General features: G+C 42.4%; 1 protein-coding gene across 1 annotated transcript in view; it reads right to left on the bottom strand.

The window, feature by feature from the left end:
• PPP2R2D (protein phosphatase 2 regulatory subunit Bdelta) overlaps positions 1-9,504 on the bottom strand; it is a 189,093-nt gene extending 179,589 nt beyond the window's left edge. Inside the window, exons 1-2 of the mRNA XM_030202971.1 lie at positions 9,161-9,504; positions 8,952-9,026 (exon numbers count right to left, since the gene is read on the bottom strand). Coding sequence (XP_030058831.1) covers positions 8,952-9,011 — 60 coding nt within the window. The 5' untranslated portion in view covers positions 9,012-9,026; positions 9,161-9,504. The remainder of the gene's footprint in view (positions 1-8,951; positions 9,027-9,160) is intronic.
• Positions 9,505-19,182: the final 9,678 nt, after the last annotated feature.

Raw genomic sequence — 19,182 nt, 5'->3', positions numbered from 1 at the left:
CTGTAATTGCCTATTGCTCATGTTCTACCTATTCTTACTGTACACCGCCTTGAGTGAATTCCTTCAAAAAGGCGGTAAATAAATCCTAATAAACAAACAAATGTGCACGCAAATCTCAGGATTACACCCAAATATGGGCACCATTTATAGAATTCAGGAGGAAATAGTTGGTTAAGAACTGTTCACTGCTGTTATTGAGAGATGCAGATTTGTACATTTTAGAACAAATACATTTACTTGTGGGGTTTGTGGAATGAGCTTGTGTACATATTTGGTGTTTTAATATCTAAATGGTATGCTTTAGTGCATGGATTTTAGGTGTGCATTATGGATGTACTCAATCCTTTAACGCTACACTGGTCTTCTTTTAAATATCATGTCACTAACAGGTTTGTCAGATTTAAGAAGTTAGTAGTTTAAGTACAGGGTTTGATTGGGTGATTAGAAAATCACAACCAGTATTCATTCAAACCATTAAATTTGGAATTAAATAAATAATTTTGGGGGAATATATGAGTGATTACAGCAATGAGTTGCATTGTTGTTTTGGGCTAGATTGTGTTTTGTAGTAAATGGTGTTGGTCCTCTTATAGTGATGTTTTTGAAGTAGGTGAGGTTATGGGATTTTGAAGTAGAGAGTTGCACAGGGACAGAAATCCAACCCATCCCCATTCGTCCCCGTAGGGAATCTAACTCATCCCCGCAAGAATTTAACCTGTCCTCACCCAGTCACGCAAGAATTTATTGGTACATAAAAAAAACTGCTGTCGGCTCTCTGTCTCTCTCTGGGTTTCAGCCACAGCACTGCAGGCAAGGAAGGAACGGAAGTTGGAACACTCTGGTTCACACTTGTAAGACTTCTCTGATTCACTGGCACTGTGTGCTAAGAGATCGCCACATGCAAGCAGCAGTAGGTCAGGTGACATCTGAGGCTCATGCCTATGTCGGAGCTGAGGTCTGCACATCAGCCCAGGAGCAGAGGATTAATAGTAACATAGTAAATGACAGCAGATAAAAATCTGATCGGTTCATCCAGTCTGCCCAATAGTCACAATCATTACCAATTCATGATTAAATCAACAATGAATGTGATATTATATACTTGATTATGGTCCTTCTGTGGCATTTCTGGGACATAGACCATAGAAGTCCGCCTGGCCCTATCTTTATGTTACAACTGCTGGAGTTGCCCTTGAAGCCCACTACAGCCTATTCATCTTCTCATTTGTGGGACACAGACCGTAAAAGTCTGTTCAGCACTGTCCTCATGTTCCAGCCACTAAAGTTGCTAAGCCCTTTCCAGCCCATCCTAAACCAGATTGCCATATATGAGACACAGACCATACAGGTCTCCCGCTATCAGCCCTAGTTCATCACAGCCAGAGTCGCCATCTAAGTGTCACTCGACACATTCATATACAAGCAGCCATTTAAGTTTAGGTTTTTTTATAACTTCCATTTTCTAATGAGAGATTCTCTGTTCATCCCATGCCTTTTTGAATTTCATCACCATTTGTATCTCTACCACCTCCTTAATGAAGACTTTCCACATCTGTGCTATTAAAGCAAGGAGGAGGAGGAGACAGCACTCAAAGAGCTTGGTACTCAGTAGGTGAGAGGCTGGCGCAAGTGCAGCATACACTTCCACAAGAACCCCGCAGGAACTGCTTCCGTCCCCACGGGAACCCCGCAGGAACTGCTTCCCGTGCAGGTCTCTGTTTTGAAGGTTAATTGAGTTTGATCCTGTTAGTCGAATCATTATACTAAGAAATAGCATTTGGGATACTGAGGCTGTGCTTTAGATTAATGTGACATTGAGAAGAGGTGCACATAGGGGTATCATCTTGATATCACTAGTGTTATAGTTTCAGAGTGCCCTTGAAATCTGAAAAAAATTCTGTCAGCACTCTATGTACAATGAGCATGAAAATTACTGTCAGGTTAAGCTTCAAATTACTGCTGCATTTTTATTGTTACCCTTCCTGTTACTGAAAGTGGTGATTGGCTCACATTTTGACAAAAAGGGTGACAACAATAAATAAATAAATTGACACGAGCCCCCAGCAATCCAACCCATCTTTTTGTACCAGCTCCTGTTCCTGGTAGCCTAATGGCACTCTTACCTTCCTTTCCCCAAATCAACCCTAACTTCCCCTCTCCCCAGTCCCCTAACATTAAAACACAAAAATCCCTGGTAGTCTAGTGCCCCCACCGCCTCCCCAGCTTAATTTTTTTAAAAATCCCCAAACTCTAGGGCACCCCCCAACCTGACTGACCCTCCACCCCACCACTTTAAACAATACAACCCTGGTATCTAGGGCACCCTAATCCCACAGCCCCTTTTTCTCTGCCCCCCTCCGACTAAAACAAAAACACGTTCCATAGTGTTTAGTGGTACCTCTCCCCTCACCCAACCCCTCCTTCAGCTGTCCCAACACCTCCCAAGGTTGTACCTTAAAAGGAAGCAGGAGCGATGACCACTTGCTCCTGTCTCCAGTGCCACCGTCTTGGAAAATGGCAGCACCCAGCCCGAGATGCACTGGGTGAGGTCAGTCTGCCATATAAGGGAATTTTTCTAAAATGGCAGCACCAAAGGCAGGAGCGAGTGGGCATTGTTCTTTTAAGGAAAAACTCGGGTACAGGTTGGGTGGGTGGGGAGTACCACTAAACACCAGGAAATGGGCTTTTGTTTAGTCGAGGAGGGAAGGGCGGTCATGTAGAGTTGGGAATGCCCAAGATACCATGGATTTAATTTTTTTTTTTAAGTGGATCAGTCAGGTCAGGGGTGCCGTAGACACCATGAAATAATACTGACAAGCCAGCAGGGATAATTTTTTAAGTAGGGAGGAGGGAGGTTAGGTAAGGTCGGGGTGCCAATGCAGAAATCTAATACTGCCCTTGACATGGCAAAAAAAATGGCTTCAGCCACCTGGTTACCACTTTACTTTCCAGCATTGCTACGAAATACTCAATCTCCTCATATGCATTCATTTGAATGCAACGTGCGGACATGTATGCCACATTTATTTTATTTATACTTGTATCTCAAAATTATACAAAAACAAGTTTCAGTTCAATGTGGCTTACATTAAACAGAGATTACATTGATTCACAAATTAAACCAGCACTCAACCCCATTACTACATCGCTCGCGTGTTTATACCCTGTGGTACCTGAGAGGCAGATGATGAAAAGCCCTGCGCTGTTCCAAACAGCGCTCTAAAATAGCGCTGGAACAGTGTGGGGCTTTACTGCACCGATGATCAGAGATAATGCATGCAAATTTAAGCAGCGCAATTATCTCTGATCATGGGGTAGAAGTATGGGCGAATTGTGCCTAATCCTCCCGCACTTGTTTGACAGGTCTGGGCTGTCAAAAGCCCAAACCTGTCAAACACAGGGGCTGGAGGTCCATGGGACCACCAGGCCCTGACTACCCCTGCCCTGAGCAATGGGGGCTGGAGGTCCAGCGGACCTCCGATCCCCCCGAAAATCCCCCCCCCCCCAGATTCAGGGAGGGCTGGAGATCCGGTGAGCCTCCAGCCCCCCAAAACCCCCAGAAAATGGTCCCTGGTGGTCTAGTGGCCGGCAGCCAACCCCCCCCCCCCCCTCAGCCTTGTCTGACGGTCCAGCGTAAAAAGACAACCCCCTCCCGGCCCCCCTACCTTAGTTGGATGAGGGAGGTAGCCTGCCTCCCTTCTCTTCATTGGGTTGACGCCGCCGCAAAATGGCAGTGCCCAGCACTGCCCAGTGCATCCTGGGATGAGCTGGGCGAGGCTACAGACCATATAAGGTCTCACCATTCCTTCCCAATGATCTGCAAACCCTAACGCCAGCTCAGAGCTGGCGTAGGGTTTGCCACGGCCAGCGACCCAAATTTTGGCGTGCTGGCCACTGATCATTGCGATGGACGCATTGAGCCCTGTTTAGCATGCATTTGCATGCTACTTGCACAAAGAGCCCTTGAGTGCGTTGTTTCACGTGCTCAAGGGCTTTAATCATGGGGCGGTAGCAAACGCCGGCGCTAGTATGGCGCTAACAGCCTCTAGCTCCGGCGTTTGCTTTTGATCATCTGCCTATGAATGGCTGAGCTGGCGGTAGCTTTCTGCATCAGTCCCTATGTTCAGCTAACACAGTAGGGGGCAAAGAATGAATGAAAAAAGTGCCTTAACAATCAGCACATAACTAGCTAAAACAACAGATAGCATGCAGTTACCACCACCTGAATGCTGTGCACCTAGGTACACCAGCAGGGACTGTCTTTTCTTCATGTTCAATTGTGAAACGCTGCGTACGACTGGTAGCGCTATAGAAATGATTTGTAGTAGTAATACCTGCCATTCAGTTAATATGCAGTAAACAATTTCTCTCATTATAAACTGAATGGCAAAATGTTGGGAACACTGCCAACAGATAAAGAAGCTGTGCAATTATCAAGCGTTAATTTGGGTTATTAATCGGTAATTTCCAAAATCTTACCATTTTAGTAATCAGGGTTGATAGTGTTACCAAAATTGCAATATGTGCCAGAGATGCAGAGATCTACTATATATTGGGCTGTTTTGTTTTTCTTTTTCACTACAACTTTTTAACTTTGTATCATCACATTTTGCATTCTGATGATCTTTTAGATTTACGAAATATTCAATATATTGGCACATAATGCATCAAGTTCTGTAATGATGGAAAAAGTAGTTGCATGTTTACAGACAAGAAGTTTCCAAGAGAAATCCTAGGCAACCAATTATTTCTGTTTGTCCTCAGTTACTGTGGGCCTAGGTTACATCATATAGCAACATAGTAGATGACAGCAAATAAAGATCTGTATGGTCCATCCAGTCTGCCCATCAATATAAGCTCATTACATAAGTGTGATACTTCACATGCATACCTGACCTTACTTTGTCCTTGCCTTGACGGCAGATAAAGATCTGTATGGTCCATCCAGTCTGCCCATCAATATAAGCTCATTACATAAGTCTGATACTTCACATGCATACCTGATCTTACTTTGTCCTTGCCATTTTCAGGGCAGAGACTGTAAAAGTCTTCCTGGCACTGTCTTTGTTCTAAAACTTCTGAGGTTCTCATCAAAGCCCCTGAAAAACTCCACTCCAACCCACCCAAATCTACTGAGCCACGATCAAGTCACAGACCATAGGAGTCTGCCCAGCACTGGCTTTGTTCCCCAACTTCTGAAGCTGAATCTGTCTAGCCATGATCAGGGCACAGACCATAGAAATCTGCCCAGCCCTGGCTTTGCTTCCCAATTACCAGCATTACCAACAAATCTCCGCTAAGTTTCCTTGGATCCATTCCTTCTAAACAGGATTCCTTTGTTTCTCCCATGCAGTTTTGAATTCCATTACCGTTTTCATCTCCACCACCTCCCATGGGAGGGCATTCCAGTTATCTACTGCCCTCTCAGTGAAAAAATACTTCCTGTCATTATTCCAGAGTTGCCCCCCCCTTCAACCTCATGTCCTCTAGTTCTACCACCTTCCTGTCTCTGGAAAATGTTTGCAGATTAATACCTTTCAATGGTCATTATAGCAAAATAAACATGTAAAGCATAAAACTACCATTAATACAAAGACCCAAAAGAAAGGTAGGAGAACACAGTGAAACAAGCATCAAGTCTATTAAGGCCAGAATTTAGCCTTGAGGGAATGCTCTGGCAAAGTACCAGGTTTTCAATGCCTCTCTCAATTTTAAATGTGAGGATTCTGACCAATGTTCACTTAGTAGTTCATTACAAAGTATAGGGGCCATGACCCTAAAACAAGATTGCTGAATATCAGCTGAATATCATCTAATTGAATGCGATGATATAAAGGAACATATAAATACATCTGTGAAGACGTTAATACATGTGCTGGTGAATATGTACAAGTGACATGTAAAGATACCCTGTATAAAATGTGTTGTTGGAAACCGAGAGGAGCTTAAATGAAATGCAAGCAGCTAAAGGAAGCCAATGCTTTTCGATTAAAAAAATATATGTATCACCCTATTAATTTTTGGGGCACCTAACAAGTTTTACTGTGGTGTTTTGCACTAACTGACATCAGCAGAACTGACAATGAGGAAGGCCTTGGTAAGTAGAGTTACAGTAGTCCAGGAAGGACAGTACTAATTAAAAGGGAAACATTTCCAAAAAAACAAACAATGCCCACAATAGCTGACTTGCCTTAAGAGGGTTTTGGAAATAAACCCTTCAAATATAAGTGTTACGCCTCAATCACACATAAATCATAATTCTTACAACAGAACAGACACAAATACAGTCTTTGTCAATTGCTGGCCTACGTTTGTTGAATATGTTGCCAGTGAATTAGAAAAGGATTTTTTTTGTGTGTGTGTTCCATAGAAAAAATTAAAATCTAGTATTTTCTGCTTAGGTTTTAACTATTTTGTCACTTCATTTTGTAAGTTTGATTAATTGTAATCCACTTTGGACAAATATAAGTGTAGATTAGTGGACTAGAAAACCATAGAAATAAATAAAACCAAACCTTTTTTTAACAAAGGGCACACTGAAAAAGTCCATGTGGCACAAACAAACTTTAGGTAAGCCATCCAAAGACAGAAAAATGTCTACCATACCTGAATGGCATGCTTAAGCTCAATTTAAATTTAACTCATTACCACAAAAAGCACAAAACACTAATAAATGGCTCTTTTACTAAAGTATAGCCCAAAATTGCAGTTTTTGCACATTAGTCGCAAAAATGAATACAGAGTAACAGTAAAGCCAGTGTGGTAACTGTTGGGGGCATGCCCGATTAATTCAGATAAACAATTACTGTGTACATCAGGGGCGTAGCCACGGGCGGGCCTACACGGGCCCAGGCCCAGCCACTTTTGCTCCAGGCCCGCCCACCCTAACTAGCCCCAACCCAACCCAACCAGTGGCGTAGCTCTCCCAAGTGAGGCTCCAATCTTTTCCTGCCTCTTCTGCCTGCTCTCCCCGTCCACTTGGTCTGCTCACTTTTACTGCCCTGAAGCACCGTTCTCCCTCCAGTACCGGCGATTCCCATAGCCAGCCTTCTGCCAGCGTGCGTCGTCGGGGCCTCTCCTTAGGCGCGTCCTGCCTACTCTGCAACTTCCTGTTTTCCGCAAAGGTGGGATGTGTGCCTGAGGCCCCGACGATGCACGCTGGCAGAAGGCTGGCTATGGGAATCGCTGGTGCTGGAGAGAGAACGGCACTTCAGGGCAGTAAAAATGACCAGACCACGCGGACGGGGAGAACGGGCAAAAGAGAAGGAGAAATGCAAAACTCGGGAGGGGATGAAGAAGGGAGAAAGCGCTGCCTAAGACCAGAGTGGAACATAGGAACATAGTTAGTGACGGCAGAAAAAGACCTGTACGGTCCATCCAGTCTGTCCAACAAGATAAACTCATAAGTGCTACTTTATATGTATACCTGACGTTGATTTGAAACTGGTGCTTCCTTTCCCTAGTTATGGTCCTCGTTATGTGAGTTTTGGGTTATGCCAAAATATTTGTTCTAGGTCTGAAGTGAATTTTGTTCAGTTTTGTATTATTTCACAATATGCTAACAAGGTTTGTGTTGCTGGTGAGGATCTCCAAGCCCCCAACTGAAGACATCCGCAGTCTGTTCAACCCTCTGTCAGAAAACCATGGCAGTCAGTGTCGGTGCTCTAAACTAATAATACCAGCACCATGGGCATACTCGGTCTTCATGGGCATACTCAGTCTTCATGCATAGTCAGTTCTTGAATGAGAACTGAGCATGCCTGTGACGCTGGTGTCTGTTGCTTGGAGCGCTGCCTTTGACTGCTGTGCTTTTCTAAACGAAGGTTGGTGGGCTAGGTATCTTTACCAGCTAAAGTATTTAACTTTTAAGTTCATTGGTGATTGGAGGGGGGGGGGGGGGGGTGGAGAAGGGAAGAGGAAATGCATGCCTACCTGACCTACACACTGGCCCACCCAAAAATTGCATTCTGGCTACATCACTGGTGTACATTAATTGCCAGATACTACAGATGCACCAAGCAGCAAGTTAAGGGGGTGTTAACTAATATGTATTTTCTGCCAAAGTATAAGACACAGTAAGTTACTGTGTGTTAATTCAAAGGCACAAACCATGTCCATTCCACCCTATGCAATTCATTCAAGCCTTAACTGCTTAAAAAACACTTTTGTAAGAGGCCCTCTATAGAGTTCAGATATCAGAAGTCTGGAACTATACTGCTTGCTTTGATCAGATAGTTATCATAAGTCTCAAAAACGATAAGCCAGTAGATATTTAAAAAAACAATTTAAGAGGTCCATTACTGTAGATCAGCTGTCCCCACAGTGGCTCTTCACCACAAAAATGAATACACCTACAGGAAGGCTACTTAGTTGTCCTTGTCCATTCTTGTTATTACACAAGAGCTCTACACCAAATAAATAAAAGTTAGTTAATTACTAGGCCCATAAAAGCAAAGTAGGAAAGCCCTTTCAAAGTCACTAGCGTCCATTCAAAAGCTCTTCAGACTATATGCCCCTCCCCGCTACGGCTCGTCCCAGCACATGCCGAGGAGCTGCATGCCTGCCTGCCTCTTGCCCTGCCCCTTTCCCCCATCCCGGAGCCGGCCGGCAGCCCCGGCGCTTGCTTAGTCATTGCGATCCCCCCTCACACAGCCCGCGATCCTGCAAGGCAGACGCAGAACATTAGACGTCACTCGGATTCCCAGAAACTCCCAATGCCTCAGCCCGGCACGCACCGTTCTTCTAGAGCACGGACAACCCGCCGAGTCCGAGAGGGGCCAGTTCTCCGATGCAAGGGGGGGGCTGTAGGCAGCGGCGAGCCCCGGACAGCGGCAGGCGCTGACTCCCGCGCCCGAGGGCAACCTCAACCCTTGCCCGCTGCAGGGCATGAGCAACCCGAGAGCCCGCATGTTTAAAAATAAATAGTTATTATGATAAAATTAAGCTGTTACCTTCTGCCACGTCTTCGTCGATAGCACCTTTAACTTGGGAAAAGCACCACTGAAAGTCATTCCCTCCACCGACTCCTGCAAAGAAGCAGAGGAGCTCATGAAGCACTGGTTCCAGGAAAAGTCTCCTTCACCTCCTCCCCCTATTAGGCCGGAGCAGAGCGGGGCCAGGCCTCCCCGGCCGCTCTGACCATCCAAAGTTCGGCTCTCACCTGCCATAGCTGTCAGTCGGGCCTGACTGGTGACTCGCGAGCTCCTGGCCGTTTTTGCAGCTCCTTTCAGCACGAAATCCCGCAAGGTCTAGTGTAGCAATTCAAAGAGAGAAAGAACCGGGCAATCAGAGCCGCTGAGGCTGTTCGTGATTTTTTTTTTTTTCAAAATGGCGCACATTGCCAGTCGACATGATTCGATGACGTCATTTAATAGACACCCTTCGGAGAAGCGCTCGCTTCCTGATGGAGCCCTGACCGAGAGACTCCCTTAAACACACACACACACGCATATATGAGAAGGCGGGGGGTGCGCGCGCACAGTGACAGATGAGCAAAGACTTCTTTCACGCGCATAGAATGAGACCTACGCGTAGTTGCTGCGCTTCCCAAATGTTTACAGTGCGGCAGCTTTAGGTTATTTTTAAGGGGGAGGAGCACCAGGTGGACAGACACTGGTCACCCTTAAAAGTATAGCTGTTAAGATCTGAAAGCTGGGATGCTTTAGTTTTTCTTTTCAAAGCATAAAGTGGGAAAGAAAAAGTTAGGCGGCTTCCATGCTTCTCTCTCCATATTTGCTGTCTCTACTACAAATCATTTCTATAGCGCTACCAGTCGTACGCAGCGCTTCACATCTGAACAAATGAAAGGGAGATTTGGGTACGCCCACTATACAAGAACACTGACCCAAGATTAAAGTGACACACAAAATATGGCTATTCTGACGTACATCATGCTATGTGCACAACCTACTCCACAATAAAGTAGGGAAACTTTGCCGAGAAAAAAAATACAAGCAGAATGGAGCCCAGTTACTCCTACCAAACAGATTTATTAGTTGTTTCTGAATTATATACATAAAACCTTTTTTTAATGGAAGCACCATTAGATAGTCCATGTTGATCTAAGTTAAATCTTTCTCCAAGACAAGTTCTCTTCTTGCTCAGTTTGAATCTTAAACTGAATCCAGGCTTTTATAGGCAACACACTTTACAGGTAACCAGTGCAACAACTGTAACAATAGGGAGCCTGAAGACCACCTCTAGAAACCAAAAGCTATTCCTGCTGCCAAAATTTGGACCATCAGCCTCCGTGGGGGGGGGGGGGGGGGAGTCAATTTATAGATGATTACAATAATCCACTTGCAGTGCAATAATGCTGGATAAAGGGGTAAAGGGTCATGGATTTTATATACTGTCAGTGGTACAATCAAAGCTGTTTACATTTAGTATATGTAGGTACTTTGTGCCTAGTGGGCTCATAATCTAAGTTTTTGTAACTGGGGCTCACATCCAAGAAAGAGTGTAACTGCTGAATTATGCATATTTTAAGTAAAGATTGCCTCACTAGTCATGAAACAAGATTTTAAGGATTTTAACTTCCTTCGTATGCACTACCCCCCAAATTCTATATAGCGCAACTGAAATTGTGCACGCAAATCCGGCCGTATTCTGGATTTGTGCATGCAATTAAATTAACAAGCCAATCAGCGCCGATAATTGCCATTTAACAAGCAATTATTGACACTAATTGGCATTAATTAGAATTTAGGCACACAACTTGCTAAGTGTATTCTCTAAAGTGGTGAGCGTAAAGTGTTATGCTTGCTAGCAAAAAGGGATGTGGCCATGGGCGTGGAATGGGTGGACCATGGGCATTCTGAAAATCTACATGGTTATAGAATACACCTGCTCTGCACCTAACTTAGATGCTGGTATTTACACCAAAGTTTACTTGGCGTAAATGGATGTCCCTAGTCTAAGGCACTCGAATGGCCACTAAGTGTATTCTATAAACCTCACCTAAATCTAGGCATGGTTTACAGAATATGCCTAGGTGGAAATATTTTGTCGCCAGTTTTTCAGGCACCATATATACCTCTTGTTTACTAAGCTGCACACTAATGCAGACACAGCCCATTCACTTTGTATTTCCTAGATCCAAGTTAAATAATCCAAGGGAATCCATTGATCCTTTTTACTCAGTATTACATAATCTGTTTTATTCATATTAAACCAAAGGTTATTATAGTGCCTGTAAAGTAGTGTGGATTATACGTGAATGTTGCATAAATTCAATAGGCTTATTTTTTAAAATTACTTTTAATTACTAATATCAGCTATTAACAGTCTAAGGATGCTCCTGCCAAATTTTCATTTTTGTTGTAAAAATTATTCATCTATCACATAAAGACTCCAGTATCTTTTAAATATCAAAAAAACTTGTATTCATTGTACATTAGTGCCATCCTACAACAGCTGACACTATCGCCTACCTAAAAACTCTCACTCATGTCATCCATTCACCGTCCTCACCCTGTACCTGATAATATACACTACAATAAATTGTGTTATCATCAATATCTTTCACTTGTTGAATTGATTTACAATTTACACACATTTTACACTGTTAACAATTAAAGGAACACGACTCAGTCTATCTAGCGCAGTGATTAATGCCACGTTTTCCACCTGGCCACTGCATTCACTTGATAAACAGGTGTTTAGTCCCAAATATGCAAAAACCAGTTAAAATGTGAATGCTCTGTTGACTGCTTCCAAGCAGTCCACTACTTCAACAAGTGTCCTTGTAAATCACTGTACAGGTACTGAGAAATCAGTGACCAATTCATTGATTCACCATTGGTGTCTCCTGCTTATGTTGGTTCCCCAATGCTGGACCGCATTTCACAAGGTCTTCCTCAGGAGGAACCACCACCACATAATCACTCATCTGAACGGCTGCATGCCGGATTGAGGCTCCCTCAGGTGTGGGCCACAGAACGCCGCCCCAGGTTTTTTTCCATCTCCATATATCCTATATTCACATTAACATGCATCCTAATTCTTAACACTCTTTCTGCACACCTGTACTTTCAGACATGTATATCCTCTGCAAGTTTTCTCTAGAATGGATCCACAGTGCTTACTTCATCTGATAATTTTTGATACATATATACCACAATTTTTTTGTATCTCATCCACCAGATGTCTTTTCTTTCAGGGATGTAATTCAAATGAACATTATTCGTAAGCAGGACCCAGCACTTAAAGGAAGGGCTTTATTCCTTTATCAAAAAACTAAGAATAACATTCTTTACTGGCAAAAGTATAGATATGTATATAGATATATATGATTTGAATAATTTAGAATTTGACATGCTTTCAATTTCTCTTTACAGTAGCGACTTATGTCCTTTTGCACTGGAGTATGTGCTGCTTCCTGAAAAACAGACAAGCATTCAGGTTGATGTAATTTTAAATCTCATTGTCCATCCTATCTTCCTTAAACCGAGTGCTTTTCCATGTTCTTTCCCTGTTTTCAATGGGCACAGTCATTCAGCCAGATTAGTTCAGGCTTATATCAATATACCATTTAGTTGCTGTTTTTTATTTTCAAGAATTTGTGCACTAGATGAAAAAAGAAATTCAGCATGGATTATTGCTTTAGAACAAGAGTGGTAAAGTATTTTATTCTGAGCTTCAGTTAAAATAATAACATGATTTATAGCATCTGAGTTCTTCCCCGGGTACCACTATGTTTGATTGGATTTTCATTTTGTTCCTAAGGTCTTCTGCTTCCAAAGTAACCACTAGATGTTACATAGAAACATTGAAAATGACAGTAGGTAAAGACCATATAGCCTATCTAGACTACACCAAATGCTCAGCTCCACAATCCCTTTCTCTTCCTTAGCTATCTTCTGTCCTGTGAAATTCAAACAATGCTGTTGCATCTGCTATTTCCATTAGTAAATTCCGTCCAGGCTGTTTCAGAGTTAAATCAATGTAATATTGCCCCTTGCTGGACTGTTTGCTCATAGTAACCCCTAAATGTCCTTTCAGCATGTTAAAATGTATTTCACTAATTTATTTTTTCAGTTGTTACTCAAGGTGAGTTACATTCAGATACAGTGGGTATTTCCCTGTCCCTGGAGGACTCGCAGTCTCAATTTGAACCTTAGACAATGGAGGGTTAAGTCAAGTGACTTGCCCAAGATCACAAGGAGCTACAGTCGGATTTGAACTAGGCTTCCCCGATTCTAAGCCTGTTGTTCTAACCATTGCGCTATTTCTTCACTCTTACTGGATCTTATCATAGTAATATAGCAAGTGTCAGCACATAAAGACCTTTATGGTCCATCCAGTCTGCCAAAAAATGTGACCAAAGTTGAATCTGGCACTCTGCACAGGTTCCACTTCTTCATGAGTAAACACTGGTATACTTCATCTCTCTCTCTCTCCCTGCCAGTTTTGGGACACAGACCTAGAAGTCTGCCAGGCACCGGTCCTACTTCCCAACTATTGGAGTTGCCATCGAAGTCCACTCCAACCTTGATCCTGATCTGTTGTTTGCCATTTATGGGACCCGGACCATAGAAGTCTCCCCTGCATTGGTCATACTTTCCAACCTCTTCAACAAGGCCTACAAAGAAAACCCATAACCCACTTAACTAATTCGCCAACCCAACCAGTTAAGACAACCTACCTTCTATACTCACCCATCTAACTCTTTTCTACACCCCCACTTAATCTTAATACATCACTAATTGTATCTGATATCCTGTAATGTTAATGTCATAACAAGACTCTGTAAGCCACATTGAGCCTGCAAATAGGTGGGAAAATGTGGGATACAAATGCAATAAAATAAAAAATAAAAAAAACCGCTGAAGCTGCTATCAAAGCTCATTCCAGTTATGAGGTCATTTAAGTTTTGCTTTAATTGGATTCCATTATTTTTCTATATATTGTTCCTCTGTATTTATCCCATGCATTCTTGAATTTCGTCACTGATTTTGTCTTCACAGCCTCCCATGAGAGGGCATTCCAGGCATCCTTCACCCTTTCTGTGAAAACGTATTTCCTGACATTGCTCCTAAGCCTCCCACCCTACAACCTCAACTCATGATCCCTCGTTCTACCCCATCTCTGAAAAAGATTAGTTTGCATATTAATACCTTTTTAGTACTTAAATGTCTGTGTCATATCCCCCCCATCCCTCCTTTCCTTTAGGGTATACATATTGAGGGCTTCAAGTCTCATATATCTTTTGGCACAAGTCACATATCATGGCTCAAATAAAAGGCAGAACAAAATTTTTTGTATATATTTGTTTACTGCTTTCTACACAGTTTGAGTATATTTGAAACCACTTTACAATTTTAAAAGTTACGTTTTGTATATTTTTTAATATTCAAGAAAAGGGTAATTGTCATAAAGAAGAAAGATGAAAATAAACTTGTTTTGAAAAATAGTTTCAAGGGTAGACATTTTATGTCAATGGTTCTCAATCCAGTCCGTGAGGCACACCCATACAGTCAGATTTTCAGAATATCCACAACGATTATGCATGAAATAGATTTGCAAGCCAAGGAAGCAGTGCATGTAAATCTATCTCATGCAAATTCACTGTGAATATCCTGAAAACCCGACTGTATGGGTGTGTCCCAAGGACTAGGTTGAGAAGCTCTGGTTTATGGAATACCAAATTATAAAAACCGTGACTTGAAAATAGACTTGGCAGCTTAGTGACAGTGCTGTGGAGACCAGAGTCAATTCTCAGGTTAAATCTTCTGTTCCCTGCCCCAGCTGAGGAGGCAGTAGTCATCAGCCCTGGGCAGAAGGGAATCTTAGCCATTGTGCTGCTGTAACATTGATACACTGTACCTTGCTCTGAGTGCTACAGTAGTAAAGTCAGTTATAAAGTTTCCTGAAAAATGAGGGGAGGATGAAAATATTTAGATCCAGTGGTCTGCTTGAGCTTGGGCTTCCTTCCATTTTGAAGTTTACTCTTTTCTGCATGCAAAAACATCCACAGTAATAGTGAAGAGGGAAAAGGAAATTTCATTTTGCAATAACATTGATTAAATCTCCATCTTTGCCCTGGTTGGCTGAAGGCACTTCTATAACAAAAATGTTTTGTTAAAATATAAATTAAAAATGGACTTTCCAACCTTTGGGGCTGTTTTACAAAGCTGCAGCAAAAAGAGGCCTTAGCGCACCCTTCTGTGGGTCTTTTTCATGTGCTAAGGCCGCTTTTTTCTGTGGCTGTAAAATGGCCAATTTTCCATTTTCTGATTTAATGGCCATGCATTAATGTTGTCATTATCATGTGACTATTAACAAAAATTAGTGCATGAGCCATTACCACCACTTATATTGTAAGCAGTAAGAGCTCACATACTAATCACGTGTAAAGCACGTAGCAATTTGGCAGTGCTACCTGATTAGTGCAGACATACCCACTCTCTGCCCCCAGACCCACCCACCCCCTTGGCAAAACAATACATTCTATTTTTTAGCACATATTGCAAGCGCATGCAAGGGTCAAAAGTACTGCAGGATGCCTCAGTTCACCCCGCAGTATACCATTTTATGCTGTGGTACGCACATGTTAGTGCTTACCATAGATTGGTAGAAGGACCCCTTTGTAAGGGAGAATTTTTCTCTTTCTTACAGAGTTATGATTTTGCCAAGATTTGTCATCAACTAGTGTTCTATGCTCACCGAAGTTTGGGAAATAATCAAGAATGCACAATGGCAACCCAACACTATGGGATCCTTTTACTAAAGTATGTTGACAGATTTACCCCTCCCTACTTTTAGAAAGCTGCGCAGCAATGCCGACACAGCCCATTCACTTGAAGGAGTTGTACCGGCATTACCACACCGGCAACCAGGAGCACAGGTTTATAAAAGGGGAGGTTAGTGTGCACTAAATGCCTGGTCATTTGCCCATCTCGTGAGAAGGTGGCGAACCTCACAAGTCACCTAGATAGGATCATAGATGGTTCTGGGGAGGAGCCGGCTGTTTTGGTACATATGGGTACCAATGACATAGGAAAATGTGGGAGGGAGGTTCTGGAAGCCAAATTTAGGCTCTTAGATAGAAAGCTGAAGTCCAGATCCTCCAGGGTAGCATTTTCAGAAATGCTCCCCGTTCCATGCGTAGGACCCAAGAGGCAGGCAGAGCTCCGAAGTCTCAATGCGTGGTTGAGACGATAGTACAAGGATGAGGGATTTAGATTTGTTAGGAACTGGGCAACGTTCTGGGAAAGGGGGGGACTATTCTAAAAGGATGGACTCCACCTTAATTGGAATGGAACCAGGCTGCTGGCACTAACTTTTAAAAAGGAGATAGAGTAGCTTTTAAACTAGAATCGGGGGGGGGGGGGGGGGGGGGGGGGAAGCTAACAGTCGCCCAAGAGCGAATGGTTCAGCGTGGAGTATTCTTGAAGGATACTACTGAATTAGGACATTCAGGGAATCCCAGTAGAGGGGTTTCAAAAATGCTGACAGAAAGCCAGGTTTGTTTAAGGAGAGAGCAAGGTAAGGGATGCACATTAACCCCGTCAACTTCTAAGCAGCTTGTAGATGCAAGGAAAAACAAATTTGAAGTGCCTGTATACAAATGATAGAAGCCTAAAAAATAAGATGGGAGAGCTATAGTATATAGCACTAAGGGTCCTTTTACAAAGGTGCACTAATATTTTTAGCGCATGCTAAAACATGCTAAATGCTAGAGACACCCATAGCATTTAGCATCTCTAGTCTTTAGTGCGTGCTAAAAATGCTAGTGCGCCTTTGTAAAAGACCCCCTAAATAATGATAATGATATATATAGATATATATAATAGGCATCTTAGAGACTTGGTAAAAAGAGGACAATCATTGGGACACCACATTTACAGGGTACAAATTGTATTACAGATATCAATGTGGAATCATTATGAATAGAAATTCCATGTGTGAAGGGAAGGAGTATTCTTGTAGGGCTGTACTACCGTATGCTGGGACAGAACGAACAGACAGATAAAGAAATGTTTACAGAAATTAGAAAAGCTGGCAAACTGGGCAACAGTATAATAATGGGTGATTTCATTTACCCCAATATTGACTGGATAAATGTTACATCAGGGAGCGCTAGAAGGATAAAATTTCTAGATGTAATAAACGACTGCTTCTTGGAGCAACTGGTCCAGGAACCGACAAGAGGGGGAGCCATTTTGGATTTAGTCCTTGATGGCGTGCAGGGGCAAGTTACAAGAGGTAAAGTATTAGGTCCCCTGGGAAACAGTGATAATAACATGATCAGGTTTAAGAAACTATCTGGAATGAAGCCACAAAGGAAATCTACTGGAGCTGCATTTAATTTTCAAAAGGGCGACTATAATAAAATGAGGAAAATTGTTAAAAAGAAGCTAAAAGGATCAGCTGCAAAGGTTAGGACAGTAAATCAGGCATGGACGTTGTTCAAAAATACCATCTTGGAAGCCCAGATCAGATGAATTCCATGTATTTGCAAAGGTGGAAAGAAGAGAAAATGACAGCGTGGTTAAAAGGTGAAGTAAAAGAGGCTTAACACATATTCCTTATTCTTATTTATACAGAGAAAGAGTATAGGTTTCTTCTCCAAAAAGTTTTGCCAAAGTATACATGTTAAAATTGTTATCATGGTGTGCAATTACTGGGATATGAAAATTCACCCAGGGCTTATGCAATTTAAAGCACTCAGGGGCCCTTTTACAAAGTGGCTGGGCTTATCGCACACTAATCTGGAACTACCACTGACCCAACACAGGCGTCGGTGGTAGTTCCAGCCCCAGTGTGCGCCATTTGCCATGCTAGGGAAAATAGCTGGTTATGTTCTAGCGTGGCGCTAACCTGGTGGTAATTGGGCAGCACTGTGCGCTATCTGGTTACGCAGGGTTAGCATGGGAGCCTTTACTGCCACCTCAGAGCAATCTTACCCCATGGCCATGGCTATTTTCAGGGATTTTTACCCACTGTGGTAAAAAGAGCTACAACACATGGCAAAAATAGCCCCTGCCGCTAGTGCAGGGCCCTTTTTACCGCTGCTTAGTAAAAGGACCCCTCAATATAAGCATCAAGGAAAATGCATTTGGAGGAAATTTTTGAATAGCTCTTGTTGCTGCATAGTTTCCCTTTTGAAATTTCATAAATGATACGTGGTATCTGTTTACATTTGTGACTGCCTATTCCTTGAGCAGCACAACGACAACAAATCAATGTGTTTTATAAAGTCTGATCTACATTCAATATTTGTCCCCTGTCCTAAATACCCTCCTCCCCCTTCTAAAAGCCTCTTCACAATAAATCAGCATCAGTCAGCATTCTATGAAAACCCATATGTACTTTTAATTGGACTGCACAGGACAGTTTTCAGCTAGGCTAAGTCACAAAGGCAAATACCCAAAGAATTTTGAAAATTGTCATATTTAGGACGAGTTGTATCTTTTAATTTAATTAAAGATCTGTGTGTTTCTTACACACTTTAAAATCTATTGCACCTTTTGAAATTCCTTTGTATATTGTTAGACTGTCACTATATTATAAATTAACAAAACAGTGTCACATCTTTGCTTTTGTACATGATTTCCATTCAGCACATGCAAAAAATTATACCAAAAATATTTAAGCATTTATCATATTTATGTTAGGTCAGACACTGTTTTTTTTTTATACAACAGCATTAAACTTGCTAATGCTTCTGAATATATGTGTACTAAATTCCACAAAACACTGCTTAATGTCTCACGAATATATAGAAATGATGTTACAATTGAGGATTTCACAGCTTCATATTTTAGTGTAATTAAAATTTCTAACATGAAGCCAAACATTACTGAAGTTGCCCGGCCCTAACTAGTTTTCAAAGCACTTCTGTTTTACAATTGGGCAGGTCACTTCTAAATCAGTGTTCTTCTGAGTCAGCTGATGGGTGGTGCAATTGATCCCCTCCACTCCCTGTACATTCAGGCTGAGCTGGCTTATTAATTGGCATCTAGTGCCAGAGCAGGTTTTAGAGGAGACACAATAGTGATCTGTCTGCAGAGAAGCTTTCTGTTTGCATGTTGACAGATGCTGACTTTGCATTTTAATAGTGCACAGGGAAAGGTGAATTGTACTGGTTACCAGATCATAAGAGCTGCACCATGAAACATGGCAATTAGCATGACAGTAAATGAGTCACACATAGGGGCTGAAGTACAGCAGTATGTT

Source organism: Microcaecilia unicolor, chromosome 5 (assembly GCF_901765095.1).
Source record: "Microcaecilia unicolor chromosome 5, aMicUni1.1, whole genome shotgun sequence".
NCBI lineage: Eukaryota > Metazoa > Chordata > Amphibia > Gymnophiona > Siphonopidae > Microcaecilia > Microcaecilia unicolor.
Note: the sequence above shows the minus strand (reverse complement) of the source record. Positions and strands in the feature narration are given on the sequence as shown.